The sequence below is a fragment of the Camelus dromedarius genome, chromosome X (assembly GCF_036321535.1).
Source record: "Camelus dromedarius isolate mCamDro1 chromosome X, mCamDro1.pat, whole genome shotgun sequence".
In the NCBI taxonomy this organism is placed as follows: domain Eukaryota; kingdom Metazoa; phylum Chordata; class Mammalia; order Artiodactyla; family Camelidae; genus Camelus; species Camelus dromedarius.
Window position 1 is genome coordinate 38,393,093 of NC_087472.1, and position 20,835 is coordinate 38,413,927.

General features: G+C 38.3%; 1 protein-coding gene and 1 non-coding gene across 4 annotated transcripts in view; one reads left to right on the forward strand and one right to left on the reverse strand.

The window, feature by feature from the left end:
- Window positions 1-20,835, forward strand: part of TRMT2B (tRNA methyltransferase 2 homolog B) — a 31,965-nt gene extending 11,130 nt beyond the window's left edge. Inside the window, exons 7-13 of one of the 3 annotated variants that reach the window (XR_004134698.2) lie at window positions 9,773-9,919; window positions 11,057-11,151; window positions 11,420-11,634; window positions 11,811-11,912; window positions 12,873-13,025; window positions 13,234-13,333; window positions 19,924-19,941. Coding sequence is in view for 2 of the 3 variants with exons in the window: in XM_031446095.2 (XP_031301955.1) it covers window positions 9,773-9,919; window positions 11,057-11,151; window positions 11,420-11,634; window positions 11,811-11,912; window positions 12,873-12,992; window positions 13,234-13,333; window positions 19,924-20,050 (906 nt within the window). In the remaining variant the exon portion in view is untranslated. Of the gene's footprint in view, window positions 1-9,772; window positions 9,920-11,056; window positions 11,152-11,419; window positions 11,635-11,810; window positions 11,913-12,872; window positions 13,026-13,233; window positions 13,334-19,923 lie in introns of all 3 variants that reach the window. The other 2 variants (XM_031446095.2, XM_031446096.2) reach the window with 2 other exon arrangements.
- Window positions 2,416-2,488, reverse strand: TRNAG-ACC (transfer RNA glycine (anticodon ACC)). The gene has a single exon. It is a non-coding gene; the product is annotated as a tRNA-Gly (tRNA).

A 20,835-nucleotide genomic window follows, 5' to 3' on the forward strand; every position in this document is an offset into this window, starting at 1 on the left:
TCCTCACCTTAGTAAATGGTAGCACCATGTACTGCAAACATATGTCATCCTAGACTTCTCTCTCTTAATCCCACCACTTCCTTCTTAACCACTTCTAATTAATCTCCAAGTCCTTTCAGTTTTCCTTTCTGAAAAGACCTTGACTCTACCCTCTTCTTTCTATTACCACCACCATCATCACCACTACCACTCCAGTCCAAGCTACCATCTTTTGCCAAGACTACTACAGTAGCCTCCAAACTGGTCTCACTGATATTTAGTGTTTATATTGTTATGACTATGTAGATATTCACTCCTGAGCCAAATAGATGTACTAAGATTTTGTTTTCATTATTGTGCATGTTTTTTCATTCATTTCATATTATGGAAAATTAGAAACATATAAAAGTATAGAATGGTATAACAAACTCCATGTGTACCCATTACCTAACTTCAGTAACTCAACATGCAGCTGTCAACATGCCCATCCTGTTTTAGGTATACTCTCACCCGCTTTCCACACCAACCCCTTTGGATTTGTTTGAGGCAAATTCCTGACATTATGTCATACAAAGTGTAAATACCAAAGTGTGAGTTTGAAAAGAAAGGAGTTAATTTTTTAACATAATTTCATACCATTGTCACCCTACAAATAAACATTTATCCCATAATATCATCAACTACCTAGTAAATGTTCAGATTTGGTGCTGTTTTATCTCATAAAAAGCTTGATTGTTATAGTTGGTTTGTTCAAAACAGGATTCAAACAAGGTATACACATTGCATTTGATTAACGTGTCTCTTTAGTCTCTTAATTTGTAAGGACCCCTTCCTATTAATTTTTTTGTCCCTGCAATTTACTTTTTGAAGAAAATGGTTCGTTTTCCCATGGAGATTTTCACATTCTGGATTTTCCTGGTTGATACCATTGAATGTTCTTCCTCTATACCCTGTGTTTCCCATAAGCTGGTAGGTCTAGAGTATTGATCAGATGCAGGTTTGATTTTTGGCAAGAATGTTTTTCTACGTAGATGTCTAATGGGCTTTCTTTTGGTGATGTTAAGATTGAACAGTGGATTCAGTTGTCATCAGCCTGATCCACTCATTAAAAAGTTCCCTGTCAAGTGGGGAGGGTGTAGCTCAGTGGTAGAGTGCGAACGTAGCATGCACACGGCCCTGGGTTCAATCCCCCAGTACCTCCATTAAAAAAAAAAGGATTAAATAATATTCCTTCTCAGCTTTTCACTTGGTGGTTTAGCAGTCGTTGCTGATCGTTGCCTAGATCCCTTATTTCAGGAGGAGGTGCAGTGCATTGATAGTCTAAATCTATCATGCCTTCTTCATTTATTAGGTGGAATTCTTCTGGAAATAACTTTTCCCTATCAACCCTTTGGTGACTCTAAGCTACTTATACAAGAAAGGCAGGGTAAATCCTTGGTTCTTTCGTCTTCCTCAGAAAATGATCAGTTAAATTTGTCTGTTTTAGTATCATTATGAACTCATAGATTTTTTTTTAACATACCTGATATGTTTCAATCTACTGCAGATACTAGTTTTCTTTTTTCTTTTTTTTCGTTACTCTAATTGTTCTGTGTTTAGCTAATTGGAACCTCTTTAAGTTGCCTGAGAGCCCCAGGTTGCCCTGACAGTTCTGGAATGATAAGATTTTTCTAGCATATCTAGTCCATTTTCTGCCTGGAAACTGAAATCAGCCATTTCTTCAAGGAATCCTTCTCTTTCAGTGGGAAATGACTAGGTGTTAGGGGTGCCCATTTATACTGGGTTGGTCATATTTCAAGGACTTTTTAGTGGATAGAGCTAGGAAATATTTTTAAAATAGAAAATATATGAGTTCACAGTGATACATCCAAATCAAATTTAAAATTATAGAGTTTTTACTTAAATCCTTTGATTTTTATATTTTTATCTTTTGTCTCTTAAACTTTAAAGAAAACTTTAGTCCTGACGTTAACATAATTACAGTTGACCCTTGAACAAGGCCACGGTTTAGCGGCACCAACCCCAGTGCAGTCGAAAATCCGCCTTGTATTTGTGGTTCCACATTCACGGATTCAGCCAACCATGCATCGTGTAGTACTGTAGTACATGTTTCCTGAAAAAAATACCCTCATGTAAGTGGACCTGTGCAGTTCAAACCCATGTTCAACAGTCAGCTATACTTACTCTATCCTACTCTTTACATATATAATTTCAGAACAATAGTACCAATATTACTACTAACAAATGATTACTGAAAAGAGTACAGGATTTCTGTCTAGTTCTTTTTGTCAAATTATTGTCGCTCTGAAGGAATTCATCTCTTTGTAGTTACACCACCAACTTGACACTTGATACACAGGATCTTTCTGATTTTTTTTACTTTTTACTTTTTGTTTTTTTGCAGGAGGAGGTAATTAGATCTATTTATTTATTCAATGGAAGTGCTGGGGATTGAACCCAGGACCTCATGCATGGTAAACATGTGCTCTACCACTGAGCTATATCCTCCCCACTGATTTTTTCTTTTTAAATTTTGCTTGCTTTCAAATTCTAGGGATTGATTTTTCTCCTTTTGATTAAATTTTGTTTTACAATTTTGTAAAATATTTACATGCTTTCAAAGTCAAATCTACACAATCAAGGTACATCTTAGGTATAGTTTTCACCTTTGTCTCCTCTACCCAGTTCCCTTCTATAGGTAAAATTTTAATTAATTTTTTTATTTAAAAAATGGAAACATTTGTATTCCCTCCCTTTTCTTAGCTAAAAGGTAGCTTAATATGGACACTGTTCTATACCTTTTCTCCACATAATAATGTACTTCATTTTCTTTATAGCTGCTTAGTTCTATGTAATATGATGGATTTTACAACTTTGTGTTTTCATTGGCTTGAATAATTATGTTGAAGTGCTAATTATTTTTCTGAGTGCTCTAAGAGCTCTGTCAGACATTCATCAGTATTTTCCATGTGATCAAAAACTTGAGTTTAGTTTTTTTCTCTGAGGACCTTCTTCCTGGGGTCTCCATCCAAGCCCTCCAAGGCCTTCTGCTTGGCTGTTATCTTAGGACTCCTTTTGCTGTTCTCCTATCTTTCCCCCTGTTTCTTAGATTCCCCTGTCTTCCTTTTTCTGGTTTACATCCTCATTTGGCCAAAGTACAACCTCCACTAGCTTCCTGAGGAAATGTGCCTAGGAGTAAAGTTTTAGTGTGTTTGCATGTCTATAAATGTCTTTGTTCTTTCCTGACATATGACTGAGTTCTTCTAGATTTCAAATTCTGGTTTTGAATCATTTGCCTTTATAAATTTGAAGACATGGTTTCATTGTCATCTGGTTGCTAATGTTGTATAAGTCTAAATGCTACTTTCCCTAAGTCCTATTCCTTTGCAGATAATCTCTCCCCTCTTTTTTTCTGTAGAAGCTTTTAGGGAATCTCTTTATCCCTGACACTTCGTGCCCATGTAGTCCTTTTTTAACTCATTGTGGTGGGCACTTTCTAGCCCTTGTCAATCTGGAAACTAATACTTTCAGATATGGGAAGTTTTCCTGTATCATTTCTTTAATTACCTCCTTCCTCTCATTTTAATATGTTCTCTCTATGCCACCTATTATTTGGATTTTGCACTTCATGAATTGATTCTGTAACTACTACTCATTCCTCTCCTATTTTCCATCTCTTTGCCTTTTTGTTATTTTTATGAAATTTTCTTGACATAAATGCCAACATTTCTATTGAATTTTTTTCTACTGCTTTTAATTTTCAAAAACTTTCTTGTCCTCTGATTGTTCCTTTTGTACACATCTTGTTCTTTTTTTTTTAGTAATGTAATATATATATGTACTTTATCATTAGTATTTTGCTTTTGCTTTGTTTTTTCCTGTTCTTTGAATTATCTGCTTCCTTCAGGATTTTTTTTTTTTCTTGTTTGAGTATCATCTTTCACAATGGAAACTTTAATCAAATAGCTGGTAATACTTGCCTGATTGTTCATATTTAAGAATGAGCCCTTAAAAATTGATTGGCAATTCAGCTTGAGTGGATTTGTTGATTCTTGGCTTCATTGCTGGTGATTGTGGGTATGGGCCCATGTCTGTCTTGGGAGATCCTTACTCTGGGACTATTCAGTTTCTTGAGAGAATTTACATTGAATCTTCTTGTTTCCACCCCTCCACCACCATTCTGCCTGGTATTTCCAAATTCAGAGCTTTTGTGTGTTCATTTTCTCCTGAGAAAAAATCCCCAGTCTCTTGCTAGAGGAGGATGGAAATTTTTGGTAGGATGAGGTTGTCCAGTTTTATGTCCAGATTTTCAACCAAACCCTGTTTGTAGCCCTGTACCTTATCCCATCTCTGCATCCTGCAGTACATTGCACTTCAAGTTTGAGCCCTTCCAGGCTTGTATGGAGCAAATAAGCCTGCCTTTTCATCAGATTCCCCTTTTGTAGGCAATCCAGATGTAGCATCCTTCATCTTGCTAATAAGTTGCCACTCCAATCTGCTTTCCATCTTTTAAGACTTTCTTTAGTTTTCTCTCCCATTATCTTTGTTCTTTCTTTCATTTATTCATTCAGCAAGTACTACTGAGTACCTACAAACGCCAGGCACTATTCTAAGTGCTTAGGATACAATACAATAATGAAGAAAATATCCCTTACCTTGTGGAACTTACATTTTAGAAAGGAGACAGATTTTTTAAAAAACATAGTAAAGTAAATTATATAATATGTTAGAAGGTGACAAGTGTGGCTCCGATCTGAATGTTTGTGCCCCTCCAAATTTTCTATGTTGAAATCCTAAGCCCCAAGGTAATAGTATGAGGAGGCTGGGGCCTTTGGGACATGATTAGGACATGAGGGTGGAACCCTCATAATTAGGATTAGTGCCCTTATAAAACAGTCCCCAGAGAACTAGCTTGTCTCTTCTGCCGTGTGAGGTTGCAGTGAAAAGACAGCCATCAATAAAGAGGCCATCATGAGTCACTGAAACTGCCAGCCTCTTGATTTTGCAGTCTCCAGAACTGTGAGAAATAAATTTCCATTGTTTATAAGTCACCCAGTTTATGGTATTTTTGTTTTAGCAGCCCAAACAGACTAAGACAAATGCCATGGGAAAAATACAGCAGATAAGGAGGATGAGAAGTTCTAGGGTTGGGGGAAACATGGGTTGTAATTTTAAATGGGGTCAAGGTAGGCTTCATTGAGAAGGTGATATTTGAATAAAGTAGTAGTTCTCAGCTGGGAGTAGTTTTGCCCTACAGGGGACATTTAGCAATGTTTGAAGACATTTTTGGTTGTCAGCACCAGGGGATGCTTGGGTGGTGCTACTGGCATCTAGTGAGTTGGGGCCAAGGATGCTGTTAAATATCCTACAATACACAGGACAGCCTCCCACAACAAAGAATTATCTGGCCCAAAATGTCAATAGTGCCAAGGTTGGGAAACTTTGGAATTAAGACTTAAAAGAAATGAGGATGTCAGCCATTTGGAGGTCTGAGGGAAGAGCATTCTAGGCTAAGAGAACAGCCATGGCAAAGGCCCTAAGATAGGAGTGTGGCAGGCTTTGTGGAGGAACTGAAAGTAGGCCCAGAAGAGTAGCAGAAGATGAGGTAAAGATGGTTAATGGGGTCCAGATCATGCAGTGCCTCTGAGGTCATCGTAGGGGCTATGGCTTTTATTCTGAGATATTAGAAGTTTTGATGGGGGGAATATCATGATATGACTTAGGTTTTTATCAGGATCACCCTGGCTGTTGCTTTCTGGATGGATTGTTGTAGGGGAAGGTAGAAGCAGGGAGAGACCAGTTAGGAGGCTCTTGTGATAATCCTGGTGAGAGATGGTATAGACTAGTGGTAGTAGCAGTGGAGATGGATCTATCTTGAAGATAGAACAACAGGATTTCTTGATGAATTGATAAGACATATAAGAGAAAGAATGAAAAAAAATTGGCTCTAGGTTTTTGGGAGGAGAAAGTGGAACAATGGAGTTACTATCAACTGAAATGGAAAAGACTGTGGTAGAGCAGTGGGGGTTAGTAGTTTGGTATTTGACATACTTAGTAGGCATCTGAGTGGATATGTTAAATAGGTAGTTGGATATATTAGGTTGAGGTTCAAAAATCAGAATTCTTGGAGTCATTAACATGTAGATGTTATTTAAAGTCATGAGACTGGAAGAGATCACCAAGGGAGTGACAGTGGATAGGAATGAGAAGAGGAACATGGACTGAGCTCGGGGGCACTCCCATTTTAAGAGATCTAGGAGGAGAGGAGGAGCCAGTAAAGGAGACTGAGAAGGAGCAGCCAGCGAGGCCAGAGGAAACTGAAAGAGTGTGGGTTCCTGGAAGCCAACTGACGACAGTGAACTGAGGAGGGGGTGCCCATCAGCTGTACCAGTGCTGCTGGTAGGTCAAGTTAAGATGAGGGCTGAAAATTGACCATTGAATTGCATAGCATGTAGGTCATTGGTGACCTTAATAGGAGCTGTTTGGTGAAGGGGTGGGGACATAATTGGAGACAGTGAATAGAAGGAGAAGAGTGGGAGGCAGTGAATATAGGCAATTCTTTTGAGGAGTTTTGCTACAAAGAAGAGCAGAGAAATGGAATAGTGACTAGTGGAGAAAGTGAGGTTGAGAAGGTTCCTTTTCAAAGGTGGGAGAGTAAGAGCATGCTTGTATATTGATGGGAATGATCCAGCAGTGAGGGAGGGAAATGATGCAGGAGAAAGAGAAGGGAGAATTGGTGGAGCAATGAGTTTAAGTAAGTTCATGTTTTTTTATTCCTTTACTTCATTTTAGTAGGATTTTTAAGAAGAATAGTCTGTTATTTAACCAGAAGGCCCTTTCAGTCTTTTTTTAAAAAAATGTTACTGAGATATAATTGACATACTACATTGTGTAAGTTAAGGTGTATAATATGTTGATTTGATACGTTTATACAGTTGACTCTTGAACAACATGGGAATTAGGGGTGCTGACCATCTGTACATTTTGAAAACCTGCCTAATATATCCAAAGAAAACTTTAATTTGAAAAGGTACATGCACCCCAGTGTTCATAGCAGCACTATATACAATAGCCAAGACATGGAAGCAACCTAAATGTCCCTCGACAGAGGACTGGATAAAGAAGTTGTGGTATATATATACATGATGGAATACTACTCGGCCATAAAAAGAATGAAATAATGCCATTTGCAGCAACGTGCATGGACCTAGAGATTATCATACTAAGTGAAGTCAGTCAGACAAAGACAAATATCATGTGATATCACTTATGTGTGGAATCTAAAAAAAATGACACACATGAACTTATTTACAAAACAGAAATCAACTCACAGACATAGAAAATGAACTTGTGGTTACCAGAGGGGAAATGGAGGGAGGGATAAATTAGGAGTTTGGGATTAACATATACACAGTACTCTATATAAAACAGATAAACAGCAAGGACCGTCTGTATAGCACAAGGAACTATATTCAATAGCTTGTAATGGCCTACAATGGAAAAGAATGTATGTATATATATAACTGAATCACTATGCTGTACACTAGAAAGTAACACAACATTGTAAATCAACTATACTTCAATTAAAAGAAGAGAAAATCTGCCTGTAACTTTAGTTGGCCCTCCTTTGTTTTCCCATGTTTACGGTTCTGCATCTCGGGTCCAACCATCCCCACATTCAACCATTTGCAGGTTCTATAGTACTGTAGTAAGTATTTATTGAAAAAAAATCTGTGTATAAGTGGATCCACACAATACAAACCCATGTTCTTTAAGGGTCAGTTGTATATTGCAGTGTGATACTTAGGCATTTCCTTATAAGAATAGGAGTTTCAGTCACTATAAATGAAGAAACCAAGGCCTTAGCTCATACAGTGGAGAAGCTGTATTTCATATTTACTTACCCATTATCTTCCAGGTCAGACTCAGTTTTTCAGTTCCTGTCCTCTAGGACCTCAATGACATTTGAGTCTTGCTTCCAGAACACATTCCTTTCCAACCAGCAAGTAAACAGTTGAATCAGTCTTTCTTTAAACCACCAACTTCAAAATTTGGAAAAATATGTTCAATATAGTTAAGCATATCTTCATTGCATTTATATGAAATTATTGCAAAAGTGATCAAGTGCAGCCTTAATTGATTTTTACCCTCATAAGCAGTACTTTTTTTGGTGTAACTCTCCCTTCCATGCACCATTTTGGGTTTGTTTGAATATATAGTAGACCCAGAACACATGCATTATGAAAACAAGAGGACCTAGTGAATCAGATAGTGTGTTCTGTCGTGGGAGCAGCTGGCTCGTGTTTGAAAAGTTTGGCTTTAAGGATTTTTGGTATCTTAACACTAAATCATTTGACCTGTATTTACCAGGAGAAAATGAAGGATCCAACTAAGCTATCCTGTAGTTGGCACCTGATTATATGAAGAAATACAGAAATGATGGGCTTACATCAGGACGTTATAAGTAAGAATGGAATTATAGCAGCTTAGTAGTATATTAGGAATTGCTCCCAGGAGGAATTCAGAGACATGGAAGATAATCGTATTCCACATTGTATGTACAATAAACTGAGTCTACATGCGAATACCTTTCCTGTTCTTTCATTCATACCTTTGTTCAATAATAATTGTTGAGCAGTTACGTGCTAGACTAAGGATACAACTCTGAGCCTTCATGGCGTGTACTGTTTGGGCTACAATGGGTAGGATCCCTCTGTAAGGTCGCAGGGCAGGGATCATGTTTCTTATATCACTGCATTGGTTTGCTAGGGCTGCCATAATAAAGTGCCACAGACTGGCTTAAACAACATAAGCTTATTTTCTCACAGTTCTGGAGGCTAGAATCCTAAGATCAAGGTGTCAGCAGGTTTGATTTCTTCAAAGGCCTCCCTCCTTGGCTTGCAGATGGCCGCCTTTCTGCTGTGTCCTCACTGTGGCCTTTTCTCCGTGCACGTGTCCAACCCTGATGTCTCTGTGTATCCAGATTTCCTCTTATAAGGACAACGGTCAGATTGGATTCAGGCCCACCCTAATGACCTCATTTAATCATCTCTTTGAAGGCTCTATTTCACATTCTAAGCTACTGGGGGTTAGGACTTAAACATATGAATCCTAGGGGGAGACATCATTCAGCCCATGACACTATCTTTTGGACTCCCAAATTCATGTTCTCACATCCAAAAAACATCCCCATTCCATCAGCCCCAAATTCTTAACCCATTCCAACACCAAGTCTAAATCCCACATCTCATCTAAATATCATCTAAATGAAATGTGGATTAGAGGTATCAATCAAGGTATAATTCATGTTCAAAGACAGAATTCCTCTTTGGCTATGCACCTGTGAAACTGGACAAGTTATCTGCTTCCAAAATACAATCATAGGACAGGCATAGAATAGACATTCCCATTCCAAAAGGAACAAATCAGAAGGAAGAAAGGGTCACAAATCCCAAGCAAATCTGAAACCTAGCAGGGCAAATTCCATTAGATTTTAAGGCTTGAGAATAATCCTCTTTGAGTTGATAACTGTCCTCCGGGCCCACTGGGGTGGTAGCCTGGGCCCACTGAAATGACTGGATTAGGGCCCACCCTAATGGCCTCATTTTAACTTAATCACCTCTTTAAAGACCTTATCTCCAAATCTGGTCACATTCTGAGGTACTGAGGTTTCAACATATGAGTTTGTTGGGTGGTGAGGGATACACTTCAGTCTGTAGCAATCACCCAGCGTGAATAATCAGCTGTGGAACTTGTTAGTTTTGCCTGTGTAATATTACTGTTTTCTTCCTAGTACTATGAAATATTCCTTCAACAGTCCCCAATGGAGCCCTGCCTTCTGTTTCATGAAGGTGGGTACTGGCGTGAGCTCATAGTCCGCACCAATAGCCAAGGACATACAATGGCCATCATCACTTTCCATCCCCAGGAATTAACGCAGGTGAGACTCAGGATGATAAGGGGCAGCTTAGTAAGCAACCCTTACTATCACTACACTGTAGTTGGTGTTTAGAGGTTTCAGGGCAGGTAGCAGAAGCAACACACCCACAGAATATCTGTATGGGTTGGAAAGAGGGGTTGGGGATGATGATGAAGAGGAGCTGGCAAGTATACTCTTAACTATGCTGATGGAATAATCAAACCAAAGAGACAGGCTAGGTTACCAAGTTAATTATCATGTGAGGACTCCTGAGTATTTTCACAAGAACTTTGCCCATGGAAGTTAGTGGGTGCTCTACTAAATCCAAAAGCCAATCAATAAGAGTTTAGACTATATATAGTCAGAATCTCATAATCCAAATGATACTTTTACATTTGTAATACGCTTAGAGCTTTCAAACATTCCTGCATGAAAATATACTTATGTGATCATCTCAACCAACTTGTGAAGTAGGCTGGAGGGGAGGTACTGTCACCTTCATTTCACAGATGAGTAATTGGAGGCGTACAGGTACTCGAAGGTGAAAGAGCCAATAAATAACAAAGCTAGGGTTTGAACCCAGGTCATTGATTCCTGACCTTTTTATCTCTATAGCTCCAACATAGTTCATAGTCGTATATTCTTGTGTCAAGAATTTTTAAATGTTTGGAACTCAAAGAAAGGATTTAGTTAATGTGCTCATTCTCTTCCATGCCATCTCTTTCCTTTCTCCTAGGTCGCATGTCTTCTGAGGTGGTGTTTGGGGGGGCGGTTGGGATATTTGAAGTAGAGATGTATGAAAGGAATTGAAAGGTTATTGCTTCTTCGTGGTGGAACAAAAGCTTAGTTTAGCTCCTTGGTTACAACAAGAATAACTCACACTTTCTTTAGGGAATTACTAAGAGTTTTAAACTAGAGAAAGTGCCGTGTCTATTGTATAGGATTTGTCAAAAGCCGAAAAGCAAAGCAGTGCCTCTGCTGAGGTGTGAAAATAGCTTTTTTTTGGTCCTACAAAACATTGCTTTATGTTAAGTGTTATTTATAATAGGATTTGTGCCTTCTTGTCTGACTACTGCAGGGCTGATTACTCTAGAGCTTGGAGAGAAAATTTGTCCGAGATGAGTTTTTGCTTGACTGTTGATTTTGTGGTCTGGGCAGGAGGAGCTCTGTGTTCAGAAGGAGACCATAAAGGAGTTTTTCACCAAAGGGCCAGGAGCAGTCTGTGACTTGACATCACTTTACTTCCAGGAAAGGTAAACCTGGGACAGCCCAACAGGAAGCAGGAGGCTGATGGCTTGCCATACGTAGTCTGAGTTGTGGATAACTGGGGCAGCGCTGCTGATGGCAGAGTATCTGCATGTACCTCCATCCCCTGAGAGGGGGACTCCTCCAGAGCTCTCAGGGCCATGCTATGGAGGTAGTGTCTCCTAGCTGAGAAGCTGGTGCCTCCCCCTCCAGCCAACCACTAAAGACAGATTGGTCTGCCCTTCCAAGTTGCTTTCTTCTCTTGTTCTTTTCTAGCACCATGACCCGTTGCAGCCATCAGCAGTCCCCCTACCAGCTCCTATTTGGGGAACCCCACATCTTTGAAGATCTCTTGGGCTTGAAGATTCGCATTTCTCCGGATGCCTTTTTCCAGATTAACACTGCTGGTGCTGAGATGCTGTATCGGACAGTGGGGGAGCTGAGTGGAGTGAACTCTAACACCATCCTCCTTGACATCTGCTGTGGAACTGGCAAGTGACAGCCCAGGGAAGAATCTACATGCAGCTTATCTCCCCAGTGCCATCCCCTCAGCACCCACGACCCTTGCATGAAGCCAAGGTGGAGGGGTAGTGGTAATGATGTAGGCATAATCTCGTTGGCTTAATACCCTAAAATACCTTCCTCTTATTCTTTCTTACTTCCCCAGGTGTGATCGGCCTCTCTCTGGCTCCATATACCTCCCAGGTCCTTGGGATTGAGTTGGTGGAGCAGGCGGTAGAGGATGCCAGGTGGACTGCAGCCTTCAATGGTACACTGCTTACATTCCGGGGAGAAGTTAAGAGGTGCATTTGTTCCTGTGCTATGGAAAGAGTTGTAGGGGAAAGGGCGTCTGCCATATCCATGACTGAGGAGGAAAGGATGGTGTTCTGGAGTGGTCAGAGTTAGATCCTAATGGTTTTCTAAAAGAGGTCCCCATAGCTAATCTATCTTTTTTTCTATCCAGAAGAGCCCGAGGAAAGGAACAAGCCTAGCTGATAGGAAGGGAACTTGACAAAACTAGATAAAATAGAAGAGCCTTCTTGACATTAGACTCATGAGGCATCCTAACGTAACACAATAAGTTTCAAACTATTTTTAGCAATAGGACCTTTTCTTCAAACAAAACCTTATGCCAAACTGCAGTATAGAGAACAGATTTTCTTGTCCCTATGCCTCACCTCCAGACAACTCCTGAGGCTCTGTGCGAAAACCTCCAATATAGCAGAAAGAGCACTTATGTTAAAGTCAAGGCTCTTTTCTTAGTGTAGGTCCTTATGTGCTGTGTGAGTTGCTAAGTTGTAAAAGAACACGACTAGTCTATCAAACTGAAAGGCCTGGTGAGATGTTACAAGGGAAAGTGCGTTGGAAAAACTGAAGTAGGTGTAAAAGCATTTCTTTCATTGTTGTTCGGAAGTATGCTGGATCCAAAGGGAAGTTGGCAGAGCCCTCCCTGGTTCCTGTACATTTCTATAAAGCTAAAGCTCCCTGCCCCTCACTGCTGGGCTTTGTGGGGGTTTTTTTGTTGTTTTTGTTTGTGTAGGGGGCAGATAATTAGGTGTATGTATGTATGTATGTATGTATTTATTTATTTATTTATTTATTTTAATGGAGGTACTGGGGGTTGAACTCAGGACCTTATGCATGTTAAGCACATGCTCTACCACTGAGCTCTACCCCCACCCCTTGGACTTATGTTTTTAGTTATATTATGTGGGCCTCTCTTTTGCAGGCATCACCAACTGTGAATTCCACACTGGTCGAGCAGAGAAGATTTTACCACAGCTACTAAAGTCAAAGGAAGATGGGCAGTTAATTGTTGCTGTAGTGAACCCAGCCCGGGCAGGACTGCGTAAGGATGAATAGCTTTCCTGCTGCAGAACTAGTTAGGTGTTCCCATGATGTCTGCCAGCTTTAGTCTCTCATTTCTACACCATGCTAGGGGTGCTCCCAGTGGGCTGGCTCTGAACCGGCTTCCCTCTCTGTTCCTAACCAATCTTAGGTGCTGGGGTTGTGATCACAGTTCAGAGATTGTAATCACCTGGATCATGATAGTTTAATTATTATTAATAGCAATGTGTTTCTTCCTTCAGATTACCAGGTGGTTCAAGCTATTCGAAACTGCAGGGTCATCCGCACACTAGTTTTTGTTTCCTGCAAGCCCCAGGGTGAAACCACAAGGAACATCATTGAGTGAGTCTTGACTTCTTTTTTAGATTATTTTTTTCCTGCTGATAGAAGTAATCCTTATTGTTATGCTTATTGTACAGAATTTGGAAAATATAGAACAAAATGTTAAGTTTTTTTAAAAAGGTGAGATCCACTCCTGTACTTGCTAAACCCTGCCTCACTCACCTCACTCTAGTCCTTGCCCTAGTTCCAATAAAACTTTATTTATAAAAATGAGGCAGCCAGCCTGCAGGCTGTAGTTTTACAATTTGATTTTTCCAAAATACTGCATCAAAGTATTATTTGTTTTGATTACTGAGTTTTGGTCACCCTCTTAAATTTCACATCTGAGATGAGTGCCTTTTGCTTCACTCCACTCCTGGCCCTTGTCAATTATTTTGATTTTTGAAATATTTTCTTCTTGTAATCAATCCCTCCCCCTTTGTAACATAAGTAACACAATTTTTTGGTAATATTCAAACAACATAGGTGGGTATAAAGTATAGCTGATATACCTGGGTGAAGCAAGTGAGAATTAAAAGGAAATGAGTTGAGATTTCAAGTCAGTGAGCTAGAAAAAGAACAAACTAAAGGAAACTGAAGGAAGAAATCAATAACATTTTTAAAATCCAGAAATTAGTGAACTACAAAAGAACCTGTAAACCAGAAGGTGTTACTGAGAGAAAAAAAAATAGATAAATAAAACTAATCAAGAATTAAAAATCTTAGATGAGAAAAAGAGCATACCTACGTATGTTAAGAAATTTTTAAAAAATACGAGAAAGTACTTTGTATAACTCCCTCCCAATATATTTGAAAACCTAGATGAAATGGGAGATTTTCTGGGAAAATGCAAATGGCTAATATTAATTCTGGAAGCTACAGTAAACCTAAACATACCAGTACCCATGGGGAAAAAACTGAGAAAGTTGTCAAAGAGCTGCTTCTACCCGGGATAAAAGCATGGGGCCCATATGTTTTCACACTCTTATTTCCTTGTCTTGTACACTTTGCCAGTTGTGCTTTACCTTTATTTTCATTGTACAGTTTAAAAATGTTTTTGAATCTATGATGAAGATGGCACTGCCAATCAGTGGGAAACAAACTATTCAATAGTGGTGAACAACTGGGTAACCAAGGTGAAAAATAAAAAACTTGGATCCATATCTCATGCTGCAGACCAGAGTAAATTACAGAAGAGTTAGAGATTTAAGTGTAAAAAGGGGAAATCATAAATGTACCCTAGGAAATCAGAGAATTTCTTGGAGTGTAGAAGCCTTTTCTAACTATGAAAATTCGGAAGCCATATAATAGAAAGTTATTAAGTTTGGCTACTTAAAAAATAACTTCCTTTGTTATACCATACAGAGAAGTGAATTCACAATGGATCATAGAACTAAATGTAAGAGCTTGAAACATAGAAGTAAATTTTTGTGACCTTGGGCAAAGCAAAGCCTTCTTAGATGGAACATCAAAGAACCAAGCAACAACAACAACAAAATATGTGTGTGTGTGTCTGTGTGTAATTGGACATCATCAAAGTTAATAAAACTTGTTGTGCTGCAACTAATACCGTCAGGAAAGTGTAGAGAGAGCCCACAGAATGGGAGAAAATATTTGCAAATCATTTACTTGATAATGGACTGGTATCCAGAAGCCAGACACAAAAGGCCACATACTATATGATTCCATTTATAGGAAATGTCCAGACTAGGCAAATTGTTAGAGACAGAAAGTAGATTTGTGGTTGTCTAGAACTAAGAGTGGGGATTTTAGGGAGAAATGGGGAGTGACTACTAAGAAGTTAGTGAACATATTCTAAAATTGATTGTTGTGATAGAGGCACAACTCTGTGAATATACTAAAAGCCACTGAACTGTATAATTGGGTGAGCTGTGTGAAATTGAATTATATCACAATAAAACGTTTAAAAAATCAAGACCTTGCATGACAAAAAGCACCAAAAGCAAAGACAGGAGACAACATACAAACTGGAAAAAAAATTTGCAGTTCATATCGCGGACAAAGACTTTTTCTTTTAATTTATAACGAACTCCTGGAAATCAGTAAGAAAAAGAACAACAATCCAAAAGAAAAATGAACAGAAGGTCTAAAAAGAAAATATAAATGTGTTTAGGAACCATGAAAGGATGCTCAGTCTCTTCCATTATAGTGGAAGTGCAAATTAAAAGTACCCTGAGATACCACTTGTTATATCTAAGATTGGCACAAGTTAAAAAGTTTGATAATGTACTATTGGCAATACTGTTAGGAACCATGAATTTTTTAAAAAATGCTGATCAGAGTGTAAATTGGTACTATCTCTATGGAGGGAAATTTAGCAACATAGATTAAGATTTAAATGTATATATACCCTTTGACCCAGTAATTCCATTCCTAAGGCTTGATTCTACAAATACACTGACAACACATGTAAAATGACGTGTGTGTGTGTGTGTGTGTGTGTGTGTGTGTGTGTGTGTGTGTGTATGTATATAAAGGTATTATTGCAGTGTAACAACAGATGATGAAATATAAAAGACCATCAGTGGGGAACTAGTTAAATATGCTACATCCGTACAATGGAATACCATGCTGCTATAAAAAAGAATAAAGATGTTCTCTGTGTACTGATATGGAAAGATCTCGAAAGTATATTATTTTTTGATAACAACTTTATTGAGTTATAATTCACATGTCATAAAATTCATCCTTAATTAAAACATGTAATTCAAAAGGTTTTTGGTATGTTTTCAAATTCACACAGCCATCACTACCATTTAACTGTGAACATTTTTATCACTCCAAAAAGAAATCCTGCACCTCTCACCAGTCATTCCTCATTTTCCCCCAACCCCCTGGCTCTAGGCAACCACTAATCTTTCTGCCTCTAACGATTTTCCTGTTCTGCACATTTCATACAAATAAAGTCATGATATGTGGTTCTTTGCATCTGGCTTCTTTCAGTTAGCATGATGTTTGCAGGGTTCATCTATGTTGTAGCATGTATCAGTACTCCACCCCTTTTTAATGGCTGAATAATATTCCATTGTATGGATATACCCTATTTTATTTATCCATTCATCAGTTGATGGACATTTGGGTTGTTTCTACCTTTTGGCTCTTATGAGTAATGTTGCTAGGAACATTTGTGTGCACGTTTCATTTCTCTTGGGTAGATACCTAGTAGTGGAATTTCTGGGTCAAATGGTAACTACTTTATCCTTGTGAGGAACTGCCAGATTATTTCCAAAACGGCTGCCACATTTTACATTCCCACCAGCAATGTATGAGGGTTCCAATTTCTCTATGTCCTTGTCAACTCTTATTATCATCTGTCTTTTTTATTACATCCGGACGGGTAAGAAGTGGTATCTCCTTGTGGTTTTGATTGCATTTTCTACATGGCTAATGACATTGAACATTTTTTCACATGCTTATTTGCCATTTATATATTTTCTTTGGAGACATGTCTGTTTACATCTTTTAACCATTTTTCGGATGGGTCATCTTTTTATTATTGAGTTTTAAGAGTTCTTTTAAAATTCTTGATACAAGTTCCTTATCAGATATATATTTGCAAAAATTTTCTCCCATTCTGTGGGTTGTCTGTTCGTTTTCTTGACAGTATCCTTTGAAGCACAAGAGTATTTAATTTTACACTTGATCTTAGCCAAAAGGCCGAGAAGTGATAGGAGTATTTAATTTTGAAGCTGTCCAGTCTGTTTTTTCCTTTGTGATTTGTGATTTTTGGTTCTAGGGTCTGTTACTAAGTGGGAATAGCAATGTATGCAGAATTGTTTATATATTAAACTATCTTTGTAAAAAGGACAAAGGATAAAGAGAAGAATATATGCTTGTGTTTACTGTATATGGGTAGAGAAACTGGTACATTTTATAAGAAACTGATAATAGTAGTTGTCGATGGTGGGAGAAAACCGCAAGGATGGGAGTCATAGGTGAGGAGGAAACTTCACTGAATATTTTATGTTGTTTCACTTTTGAATAAAATGAAAATATTTATTTTGCAAATAATAGATTAAAAAATGCAATGATTAAGAGTAAACATTGGATTCTGCTAATACAGAGTAAAACAAACATGGCCTCAAAAAGGCAAGAGAAATGTATTTTAAAAAGGCAGTATGTGCATATGTGGAAAAAAAATGCAAAAATACAAAAGAGTATGCAGTGAATAATAGGTCTTTTTCTTATGCCTGGCCTTCAGATGTCCTTCAGCTAGTCCTTCAGCTAAGATGGCCTTAATCCTTCAGATGTCACCACTCTTACCAGTTTTTTTGTGTAGCCTACCAGAGATAATCTGTCTCTGTCTCTGTCTTTCTAACAAATAGAAACAAACTGTAAACACTATTCTGCACCATGCTTGTCACTTAATAATAGATTTTGGAGATTGTTCTACAATGATTGAGAATCTGCATCAATACTTACAGGTCTACTTGAGTTTTAAAAGGAGCCATTTAGTTTTAACTTACATAAATGTGTCATTTAACTTGTCCCTTGCTAATGAATTTTAAGGTTGTTTCTACTCTATTGTTACCACAATGTTGCAGTGATTATTCTTGTACATATAGCTTTGCACATTTGTGTAATGTGTATGTATATAATGAATAAGTGTATGTGATATTCTGTATATTAGATAAATCCCTGATGTGGAATTGCTGGGTTAAAGAATATATGCTCTTCATTTTCATGTATTTTCTAACAGAGCTTTAGAATCAACTTCTCAGAAATATTCTTTGGGGCTTATGATTGGAAGTACACTGAAATTATTAAGTCATTTAAGGAGAATTGAAATCTTTACATTATTTTTTCTGTTCAGGTATGTGACCTGTCTCTTCAGTTACTCTAGGCTTCTGTAATTCTCCAAAAATACATACATGTATTTTTCCCAATATAGATCTTTTTTCTTAAGATTAATACAAGATATTGTAAAGTTTTTATTGCTGTTATGAATGGGACCTTTTTCATGACATTTTCTAATTGGTTATTGCTGATTTTATGTCCAGCTACCTTAGTCTTTTATTTGTTTTCCAGTTGATTCTCTTGCATTTTCTTGGTAGCTGGTCATATGATCACCATATAAAAAGTTTTGTCTCTCTCCTTCCAATACTTTTTTTCCTTACTACATTGAATAAGAAAATGTTCCAGTGTAAGAGTGATAGTGCATATCTTGTCTTGTTCCTGATTTTCATGGGACAGTGCTATTGATATGACTGAGTGTTAGCCAGGCAAACAAGAACTCTTCAGCTTTGTTGGTTTGAGTGTAAATTAGTACAGTCTTTTTTTTTTCTTTTTTATTAACAACAGTTTAGTATGTCTTAAGGCCTTAAAAACATACAGGTCCTTCATTTCAGCAGTTCCACTAAATAACTGAACATGTATGCAACGATAAAGCTATAAGAATATGAAGGGGCTTTATGAAATAGCGAAAAGTTAGAAACAGCTTACATTTCCAAGCTGTTACATTTATTTAATGAAATACCATAGAGCCAATAAAAGTGAGGTAGCTTTACATATAATATAGTGGAGAGATGCTCATGATGGATTATTAACTGAAGAAACTATTGTAAAGCAGTATATATAATATATGCAGTGTGGCTCCACTTGAAGAAACCGATTTAAACATACATATATGGAAAGATACATCCTGAAAAGTGAGCAGTGGTTATCCTCTGAATGGTGAATTTATAGGTGGATTTTTGTTCTCATTTTTACTTGACTGCCTTTGGTTTCTTTTTTTAAAACACCTTTATTGTGATAAGATTCCTATATAGTAAACTAGACATACTTAAGATGTACAATTTGATGAATTTTGATAGATGTATTCGACTGCCTTTAAAATAAGGGGAAAAGTAATTTGCTTTGAGAATTTTCAATAGAACACTTTAATTCAGTAATATATTTTAATTACCTGTTGTGTGCAAATCATACAGAAAAGTATATGGTTGAGGCCCCTCTCTCCTTTCACCATTGAACCCCTTACTCTGTGTCACACACTGGGAACACAGAGATGAATAATAAGTAGTTTTTGCCTCAATTCTACCCTGAAAAAGATTATATACTCTAGTGAGGAAGATGGTTAAAAGAACCCCAGGTGGTTACATTACATATAGTGAATGCCAGGAGGATTGCCAAGATGGCAGAGTAGAAGGACGTGGTACCAACCCTCTCCCACGAATACAACAAAAACTGCATCTGTATGTGGAACAATTTGTACAAAATACCTACTGAACTTCGGTAGAATACCTCTTACTATCAGAATTATGAGGAAAATCCTTACAAAACTGGATAAACAACAAATTTCTAGTGTAGCTCAGGGAACTAAATTTAATATCTTGTAGTAACTTATTATAAAAAAGAATATGAAAAGAAGTATATGTCCATGTATGACTGAAACATTATGCTGAACTCCAGAGATTGATGCAACGTTGTAAACTGGCAATAAAAAAGTGACACTTAAAAAATACGATAAATGCTATTCTAGTGAGAAACACAGAGGGCTGTGGGAACAGAGGAAGGGCTTCAGTTCTAAGGAACTCTGTTCCTGTAGTTTCTTCTTGGTTTATGGAACTGATAATTATGGTCTGTTTCTACAGGCTGTGCTGTCCTCCAAACTCTGCGAAGAAGCTCCTCGGGGAGCCTTTCGTCCTGAGACAAGCTGTGCCCGTGGATCTGTTCCCCCACACCCCGCACTGCGAGCTGGTGCTCCTCTTCACCCGATAGATAAGCAGCCTCCTACAAGCCTGCAGGCTCTTTCTTAAGGCTGAAGTGTCGGTGACTTCCAGGTTTGGCATATTGCTACATTACAGACCCTGAGAGCATTGCTGGGGAAACCAATCTTTGGCTCGTGAGCAGGAAGAATCTAGTGGGCCTCCGGTCTGAGGCAGATTTATAACCTTAGCTCTCAGGTTCACTGGCTGTCGTGCGAGTTTGCTAGGTTGTGACCACTCGCTGGCCCTGGATCTGGACTGTTCCTTCCTTTTGCTGTCAGCCGGCCGTGGTTCCCTGGGTCCTTGTCTATAGTCTTGTCTCTGTCTGGCTCTGCCTGTGGTAGGGTGACCAGTGAGCTTTTCTCTGCAGCTGGTCATCATTTCGTATTGACTTGGGTCTCTGTATTTGCCCAGAGATTTTACTAGATGTGATCTGCATTCATGAGGTAGCCAAGGATTAGAACTGGAAACAAGTCTAGCTTTTTTAAAAAGCAGAGTAAGCTATGACGTGACTGCAGAGCGACTGCGTGATCTCGTTAGGGCTTCATTCCTTTGGGTTTTCTAGGCTTTGAGGCTTCTAGAACAGTCTTTAAAAATGTGGTTACCCCTGGGAGCAATAGCACCAATTAGCTCTCACCTGTGGAGGGAGAGTTGGATGTAGTGGAGACCCTATAAGAAAGGGGAACTTCAAAGCAGACACTGAATCCCTATAATTGTGTTGTGTAGTGTAGAGACAGAAAGCTCTAGAATCCCCTAATGATCCAGTATGTGCTATAATAAACTGGATATTGAAATTAA